The sequence below is a fragment of the Etheostoma cragini genome, chromosome 17 (genome assembly GCF_013103735.1).
Source record: "Etheostoma cragini isolate CJK2018 chromosome 17, CSU_Ecrag_1.0, whole genome shotgun sequence".
NCBI lineage: Eukaryota > Metazoa > Chordata > Actinopteri > Perciformes > Percidae > Etheostoma > Etheostoma cragini.
In genome coordinates this window covers 18975969-18985892 of record NC_048423.1, presented here as the reverse complement: position 1 = coordinate 18985892, position 9924 = coordinate 18975969, and the positions used below count along the sequence as shown (strand labels likewise).

General features: G+C 39.1%; 1 protein-coding gene across 1 annotated transcript in view; it reads right to left on the bottom strand.

The window, feature by feature from the left end:
- Positions 1–1870: 1870 nt before the first annotated feature.
- The window catches only part of vwc2 (von Willebrand factor C domain containing 2), a 25972-nt gene continuing 17918 nt past the window's right edge, over positions 1871–9924 (bottom strand). Inside the window, exon 4 of the mRNA XM_034898407.1 lies at positions 1871–2781. Within this exon, the coding sequence (XP_034754298.1) occupies positions 2630–2781 (152 nt within the window). The 3' untranslated portion in view covers positions 1871–2629. The remainder of the gene's footprint in view (positions 2782–9924) is intronic.

Sequence of the window (9924 nt, the reverse complement as noted above, 5' to 3'; positions counted from 1 at the left end):
CCTCCATCTTGCCCCCCCTCTCTCCTCCTCAAAACTCCTCAAACGTCCAAAATAGCACATACTAAGGAAAGCTCATTGTGGGACTGGCTCTAGTGGCTGGAATTCTTCACCAAGGTTGAATTTCGGGAAAAGACTTAAGATACAGTATTAGGGGACCACTAAGGTCTATATAAAAGAGACTTCAGATACAGTATTAGGGGACCACTAAGGTCTATATAAAAGAGACTTCAGATATGGTTTTAGGGGACCACTAAGGTCTATTTAAAAGCATCCAAAGAGCACCATGACATTGGACCTTTAAAAACTGCTGGAATGTGATCTGATCTAAAGCCAGTTGTTAATGTTAATGACCTGGACAGAGCAGGTAGGGGTGACAGATAACATCACTGATCCTCAGTGGCAATCTGCCCTCCATTCATGACTTCTCCACACAACCTGTTCCAGCTTCTCCCCTCTGGTAGGCGCTACAGAGAACTGTACGCCAAAACCAGCAGACTCAGGAACAGTTTCTACCCACAAGCCATCTCTCTGATGAACAGCTGACTTCTGACTCCCAGTGTCAGGTTCAATTACTGTGCAATAACCCAGCAACACTGTCTCTAATCCGTCTGTTTACTGGTTCCACTTATTTATTCATCATTCTCATTCTCTATTTTAGCTGTTCAGAGCTGTTCATATTTTTCATTTTATAAAATATTCCTTATATAATAACATAATATTACTTATTCCAGCACCCTTTGCAATATGCTCAATTATTAAAATAATATTAAATATCATAATTATAATTAACTCCTGCATACTTTGCACTCTTCATTGTACTATTGTCTCAACCTGTCTATATATATTTCTTTTGTGTAAGTAAGCACATTGTGAGCAACACGATGCAAAGCAAAATTCCTCCTATTTGTCCCCATACCTGGCAAATAAAGCTGATTCTGATTCTGATTCTGATTACATCACTTTATTAATTAACAGCAGGTTAGCTGATTGGGCAATTAGACATAAGGGAGTATTATCTTGTAAAATGAAAGAATAGACACGACACAGCAGTAATTCCTCTAAATAGACAGAAATTGAGGAAAGGCATGAACATGATTACTTTGTGTTATTATTAGTGAGGACTTGTGGATACGAGAGAAAATCCCACAATCATGTACTACTTGTATGCACAAGCACAAGTCCTGTTTTCATGGATTACGTGAATTTGGCTTGACAGGACCTTTACAGTTGTAGAAACAGAGGAGTGAAGGCTGGCCAGAAAACCTTAATGGATCTGTGCCACATTTCAGCTGCTGCTCTGTGAGAAGCCTGTCACATAGCATGTACATGCATTTAGGCTTATTTACCTCGATCCTGCCGGCTGGCCGACAGGCACGTCTCACGGCTGGAGATGCAACACCGTTGTCTGGCAACCCCTCGATCAAAGAGTTTTGCGGAGTGGCCTGTCCGTTGCAAAGGATGACACAGAGGGTGCCGCGCTGCAGATGCAAAAGATGACACACAAAAAAAAACAGACACACAACATCTGCATCCATTTATCACAACCTGCTCTTCAGTCTTCATAACCCAAACTTAAATTGTTAATAAACATTCCAACCTCTCTTGTTTATATTGTGAGATTTATAGCTATTGCAAGTGAAACCGCAGCATTACTAAACAGCTTAATAAACCTTTGACAACTCATTAAAAATTTAACTGTAGCTTTTATACACACTGTTCTCATTCTGGAGCTCAAAAAGTAAAAAATGCTTACATCTAAAGAGTGGATTTGTACATGTTTGTCAGATTCAAAGGTAACCTGTGATACGTGAGACACAACATTGGAGGAAATTAGTTTGATTGTTCTATCTCAGTGTCATTTGTTGATTCGAGTGAAATTGCAAAGATTTTTATTCAGTTGGAAGTCTGTGAATGTGAAACACCATCCTCCCAACAGTGTTTAAAGTACCATTGGACTATTTACAGAGAGCAGTCTGGCATTTATTTGAAACAAGAACACATGATTCCAAGAGAAATACAAAAAAGCACTTTCAAATCAAAACACATTTGAACATCCAAAAAAAAGATCAAAGAAATTAGGAAACAGTCAAGTCCTCTTGAATTTCCTTCTATTTTCCCGTTGTTTTTAACTCTGCACACAACAACTTTGCACCCATGATACTGAAGTGGACTGCATGTAGTCTAGCCTGCACTTTGGTGGTAGAGGGATGGGCGGCAGGATTTGTCAGGTGACATTGAATGTCAAGACATTGAGGTTTTCTTATCTCCAAAGACAGCTGTGTGTGTTCTATACATTCTATTGTTTTTTTTTACCACTGGTCCAATACATTGCTTAATAAAATACAGAGGCTATAAAAAATATGTGTTCACTAGTTCAGCATTAATTACTCCTTTATTTGTCTATATTCATAAATAACGCAATACATAGATAAATAGATATTCTGTGTTTGGATTATAAACTTTCATAAAAGCATTTTTTTTCTGTAATACAGGAGTGACTATAAATGCTGAAATGCTCCGGGGCCTCTGTCCGACCCGGATGTCCGGTAGATTGGGTGAAAGGCCGAGAGATTGCATGCGGATTGGCTCTGGTGTTGCGTGCCAATGTCTCCTCTGACCGTGCCAGTCTTTAGCTCAGCTGGCACTCGTTCTTACTGCAGGTGGCCTGACGCTCAATCTGCCATGTGCCCTCCTCATATGTGCAGTAGCAGATTGTACACTCATCAATCTTCACCTCTCGGCCGGCTGGTATCACTGTTGTGTCCACGTAGCAATTTGGCCCTGTACAAGAAAAACGGGGAAATTATAAAGCAAAACCTAAAACAAGCCCTATAATATGTTTCAAAAGGGTATCTCAAATTGGCCTTATATATTATTAATATGATTCTTTTGTGTTGTCAGCACCATGTCACATTATCGAGTGACTGTCAACGCTGAAATTGCAGGATTTACTCAGCTCCTGTGATTTAATATGATGTGTGAACTGTGCTCTGGTCAAACTAGGCAGGTTACTCTTGGTGTTGTTTAGGCAAAAATGTTGTATTAATCTTTCATGTTATTATAAGTCAAGAAGTCTGAGAGAAAAATAGACTTCTGCAATCTCCTCCTTGGTTCTGTTTTCAGGCTTTAGAAAATCCAGCCCATAAAAGGAGACTTTGGTCAATCACAAGTGCTTTCAGAGAGAAAGCATTCCTATTGGCTGTTCTACAAATGCAGATGCCCATGCACATCAGTGAAAGTTCTATTAACTGTAGCTAAGAGCTCAGGTCTGCTGCTAATTCAAGGCTAAACTATTAGATAAGAAACTTACTTCTAATCCTTCTACAGTTTATACAGTACTTAGGAACAAAATTGTCCCATAGCTTATTGTCCAGGGAGCGGACATTTGCTGTGAAAACTGTTGGTAGAGCGGGTCTGCTGGGGTTGGCCTTTAACCTAGCACGAATACCGGCTTGTTAGCCATGTTTGCGTTTTCTGCGTCTCCATGTTTAGTTGGCAGCAGCCTGTTTTGAGGACCACAGGCCGAAGCCATGGCACCGCCTACTGCCGTCATCCGAACAAGCAGACGCCGGAGGTGGCGTGAGAGGAAATGTAAATGTAACAGATGAGCCTGTAGTTTAGCCTTCTGCTAACCATGGCCACAGGCTCAGGGCTGCGGCTAATTCAAGTTCATGTTGTAGTAGCAAATTATAGCCTTGAATCACAGTATGTCTCAAAGGGCTTTACAAATAAAATGGAACGGTAATCCTCATAAACCTGCCGCTCTGTAACAGCATCTGGATGAAACGAATGATTAGAACTCGTAAGTGTTAATGTATGAAGCTGGTGCGTGCCCGCGCTTGTCTTTTTGGAGGGGCTGCCCAGAGGTAGAGGAGAGGGTGAGCTGCAGGAAGATAGTTCATTTTACTTCAAATTCTGGCATTTTGGGCCTTCTGGCTACTCCAGCTTTAATGTGTTATTGTTCAAGTTCTGGCTCGTGTACAGATACAATTCATATACCATAAAAATCGTCCTTATGTTGGCGTTGGTAATTTCATGAAAAGATAACCGTGTCATTGAGGTTGCACTCGCAAGTGTTATTTTTCTGCCACAACACCCACCAAGGACATGGTTCAATGTGAAAAATGAGAACTGAAAACACAATTCAAAGTCACAATTATTTTGTGCTGCTTGGAGGATTCCATTCGGTTTGAAATTCCAGACCCTTGAAAACATATTGTCAGCTTGGATGCAGGTAAATTAGGAAATGCAACAATCTGTAAATTCTGCAGGTCTAAGAAAAAAAAACTCTTGCTTGGCTTTTTGTTGATAAACCTGATAAGTGACATTAAACAAAAGAATAAATAGCCTTTGAATCATTGCGTTGACCCAGACTAACATATTGCTAACATTTAATTTCATGTGAAAGGTTTGTAGAAAAAGATGGATGAAGCATAAAAAGCTGTCGGGGGCTACAAATATAATAAAACAAGAAGGAAAAGGAGATGGCATGGCAAGGGATGCAACAACAGTTAAATAAGTAGATGGTGAGAGGCCTGTCAGGATAGACAGGGGAAGGCAGCATGTGGGTCTAACACTAGGTGGAAGTGTTCTGGGGGGCCACTTGATACCAACAGAGTCATTTCTTAACTTTATTAAGCTCAGTTGGTAGAGTGGGCGCCCATTTATAGAGGTGTACTCCTTGACGCAGCGGGCCCGGGTTCAACTCTAACCTGCGTGTCCCTGGGCTGCATGTCATTCCCCCCCCCCCTCTCTTTCCCCTTTCATGTCTTCAGCTGTCCTGTCAATAAGGCCAAAAAATTATTATTATATATATTATATATTATATAAAATATATTATAAATATTGAAAAACTCAAATGAAAAACATGCAAATTTAAACATGCAACAGATAAGCTTGAATGCTATGAATGATGATTTAATTATTGTAATGAAATAAAAGTACATTTATATATGTATACTGTTTATATACCACATAATTAGTTATGATTATGGGTGGTCTACAGTGGCTGATAAACTTTAAAATAAACCTTTATTATTTAAACCCCGTACATGATTATTTATTTATTTGTTTGTTTTTATGTAACCAGGGGTTAGTTCTCTACATTCTAAGTTTGCCAAATGTGTTTGCTCAATAAATGGTTATGTGGCTCTGGTTATTACCTTTACACAGAGCCCAGAGCCCAGAGCCACATTCATGCCAAGTGTTGCTGCCTTCGTTCCACTGTGTATTTTGTAGTTTCCATAGAGCTGAATTATATTGTCAGTTGTATTCAATGCTAGTTACACTACTGCTCTTGTGCTCTTGCAAAAAAAATAGCCTAACACAGCCTAACGTATTTTTTTCAACAAAAAGTATTTTATACATTTTACATTGCAGTGTATGTTTTGTAATCATTAAATGACAAGGTTGTAAAACGTTTCTGTTTTACTGAAAGATGCAAGTTGAAGTAGGTCACTGCTCTGACAAAGACGCTAGATAGTCATTTATATGAGCATATGTATACAAGATACAAGAGGATTATTTGCAGAATTACCCAGCTATATATTTCAGCTTTCCACAATGATTGAAGAAAGAAAACCCTCTATGAGAAAATGCATTGTGGAACATAGTTCGAAAGTAGGACTGGACTTTTTATTTATTTAAAGATTATTTTTTTGGGGCATTTTAGGCCTTTAATCGACAGGACAGCTGAAGTTGTGACAGGGGAGAGAGGGAGAGTGACATGCAGCAAAGTGCCGTAGGCTGGATTCGAACCCGCCCCGGCTGCGTCGAGGAGTAAACCTCTATACATGGGCACCCGCTCTACCAACTGAGCTATCTGGGTGCCCAGGACGGGACTTTTAACGCTACTTTTAGATACCATGTCTGTTACTATGGCCACATTTCCTTATGGAGTTCAGTGCTGGTAGTCAGCTTATCTTGTTTCTTCAAGATAACTTTCATGACATCCTAGCAAACTTGAGTGCAGGCAGTCAAAGAAGAGATTAAACACAAGAGACCACATGGGCTTCACTTCATTTCATTTCTCTCAGTGGAAAATGGGCTCTCTTGTCTAACTTTTCCTTGATTGCTTCCCAAAATAGTGTCATAAGAGGCACATAAAAAATACACAAGCATTAAGATTTCTGACATGAGTTCATTCAGAGTGAACCCAATGCTGATCACATTTAACATGGGTCCCTGTAAAGGTGGAATTAGCAGTTTGTGACATTTTCCCCTCCAATCTGCCACGAATCGTCAATTGGCTTTGTCAAAATAGCTGAGTGACCACTCATGATTTATGTATGGGAGCATTTTCATTCTGGAAGACCAAGCAGCCTTCGGGAAACAAAAACATCCTTGCATGATTACTAATTCTAAAGGAGTTCACATGATTATCTATTCCACTGTCTTCTTCTGGGATTCAGACATTTAAACAAAGTTTTTTTTTTATTATTCCGACTCAAATTTAATTCCATTTTAAATGCGCACATGAGAGGTATTCAATGGTATTTGGTTCCACCCTCCTTAAATTGGCTACACAACAAGTAATGCAGAAATCTTGCTGAAGGCATCCGTCCTCATTGACTTCAAGACTTGACTTGGAATGCAGAGTGGGAATTGTGCATTTAAAAAACAACAACAAATTAAGCACTGCTACATGGTGCTTTAATATAGTTCTGAAGTGCACCCAAGGGACTGTTGTTTTTTTTTTTATTATTTTGAAGGAAATTGGATCTCACTAATGGCATTTTTGAAGTTATAGGTAGTGGTTGTAAAGATCTAAGCCCTGTAATCCGCACAGAGACGTGCAATGAGACCAAATAGAATAGAAAATAAAGAAAATACTAAACATGGAGATCCTCCTTGCATTATCTACTGAAGAGATGGGGGGGAGTTAGTGCAAGTCCTTTCAATGGTTTTTTACTTTCTTTTTTTTTACAAAATTAAACATTAAACATGAACCCAACTAATTAAAAGAAAAGGTCTGTTGATGAAGAAACGAAACATTTAATTTACATATTGGAGATAAGCTTAGGCTACAATGGGCAACGTGGCCACTATGGCAACCATACCATATAAGTTTAAGGATTCACTGTTCCACATGCATGTTTAACATAAAAACATAATGCATAAAAAATATCTTAATATCCATTTATTTAGCCAGTTTAATATGCAACTCAGTGTTATACAGTACATGTAGTAAAGGGTCCCTACTCCATTTCTCTATTAACTAAGGGGTCCTTGGCCTAAAGAACCTTGAAGATCCCTGATCTACAGCATCAACTTCTGGGAAGACTGATGTGTCATAAGGGTGTCTCTGTCCTCAACCAGTGGCTGCAAAAAAGATCTCATGAATCATCCTTTATCTCTCATGCCACACTGCAAATATAAACACTGCGAAATTGCTTCCAGATCAGCAGGTATAGCATAACAATGGCTGTTTCCCTTACACTAACAAGGGTCTTGAGCTGGTCTGTTGTATAATTAAGATGCTGATAAATGGGGAGTCTTTCAGCTGCAGCCAATGCATTTCATTGGACAGCAGCACCCAGAAGGAGCGTGCTGGCACATCAATCAATGGGAATAGTTTGCAGAGGCCTGTCAAAACGTCAACCCAAACACATTTGTAAGTCTTCAGATGAACACGCACACACCCAATCTGAATAACAACTGTGGCCCGGGCTACTGTCGCTGCTGATTCATCATCATTAGCGACATTTAGAACACAATGTCTCGGATAAAAGACGCACATGTCAAGGATAGGCTAGGAGAGAAAAATGTGAAAAAATAATACATCCTGTAAAGTATTTCCTCCTGGAGCTGGGATTAAACCTCCGCCTGTCTGCCAGTCACTCACAGGAGCATGACACTCATTTGTGTTAATTAATGCATGGATTCGGCGCCGCTGTGCTTACTCATTGCTGTCACGCTATTAATCTGCCATTCATATAACACCCACCTCTTTGCCATTGCTTTACTAATATAATACATCCGCGTTTCTCGATCACTCTCCGTCTTTCTGTGCCTCTCTGTGGCAAAAAGAGATTTTTATAGGCACATAACGCTTCGGAGCTTTTCAACAAGAGGCAGAGACAAATGGACTGTGCATGTGCACGAACAGTTGGACTCTAACTGTCGCTAAAGCGTGTAAGAAATTGGCATGGGCTGCGTGAGAAAAACATGGCCATTAGCACCTGTGGCTATTGGCTCTGTAGCAGTGCCAGATAATGGACAGGGAAACGAGGACACATTCGATCATCACATCCCTTCATTCTGAAACGTGCAGAGCTCCATTATAAGGTAATGGAAAGACAAGAATAGCAGAAATCACTCATATTAATGCATTTCTTGAGTAAATTTGCATTATAAATGCAGAATAAAAATGCCCTTGCTTTGTAAAGACAGGAAGTGGGAGAACTTTGCAAAGAGAGACTGATTTAACAACAATATAAATAATTTCTATGAGAGATTTTGCGTGAAACGGGTTCAGACTTTAAATATGAACCGCCTCGCATTAAACACAGTGAAAGTGAGTTTTTAACACTCACACGAAGTGCTACCTCGTGTGAGTGTTGGTGAGTGTTGTCTCCGATGTCCTTCACAGGGACGGACCCACAAACACTCTCCAGCCATCACAGTTTCTCAACAGTGTAACTGCATTTAAAGTTTTGACGTCAATCTGGAAAATCTCCATTTCTGTATTTGTGAAAAATGTAATTGGAAGTCGTATTAACGTTGACTTTTTATTCAGAAGAAAATTAACATCGAACTAGCAGAGCAAAGCTGAAAAGCTCTCAGTGAACCCAGCAGTCCTGTAATTGTTAAGACATAATGTGACTATTACCTTCATTATAGTGACCTTTTTCTATTGCAATCATTACTCCCAAGTCCAGTTGGGGAAAATTACCTTCAGATAATAAAATGTAGCTGTGTGATGAAATAATAAAACCAAAAGGAAAAGGAAAAACGGAAAAAAATACCTTTTGTGAATCCATTAAATTATGCAACAAGTCCTACTTTCCCAACTTCAGTGTGTCTGAAATGCTTTTAGTTATTATTCCTGATTACATCATGGGCAACAGTCATTGTGTAAAATGTTACAACACACACCTCTGTTCATTACTGTTCATCAATATTTGTTGTATACTGAAGTATTTTAAAAAGAAGCAATAATTGGACTATTAATTGAACTGTTCGCTTAACTTTCTTTATTTGGTTCAGGCCAAAAAATTGTTTTAAGACAATGCAAACATTGAAGCATTGTCTTAAAACAAAATTTTTAAAAAATTTTGTTTTTATAACACATATATGTAGTGCATGTACAGGACATATAGGACACAAACAGTGTACTTTTACAGTCTCTGCACTTTTTCCATGGATCATCAGCTGCAGAGCATGCAGACTTTTTGCCCGGAGCATGCAGCTTTAGCCTTAGTTTCTCAGCGTTGCATCATAAGTAGCCATCATGTGCGCATAAAAGACTAAGTTATATTTTTTTGTTTTTGTTTAAAAAGTAATCTGCTGGAAGCAATAAAGTCAGCTGGAGACGGACGGAGTTTTAGCGTTAACATTAGCTCATGATAGCTGGATACATTTTAAAAACATCTGCAAACGACATTTGTCATTCTAGCCGACACAAAAACGAAGATTGATTGTTTCAAACTGACTGGGAATTTGATAGTAAATTGGTCATTTCTTGCAAGTTATCGTAAACTACTTATGTGCCATGTGTAATCAGAAAGTTTGACAGAAGTCATAGTAACAGGGGGACACAGGGTTTATCGAACTGTCAATTAAAAGAGGAGCATTCACTAATTTGCTAATTGAGGTACTGGCTCTAGTGGCTGTAATTCTGCACAGAGGCTGAATTTTGGGAAAGAGACTTTGGATACAGTGTTAGGGGACCTCTAAGGTCTATATAAAAGAGACTTCAGATAC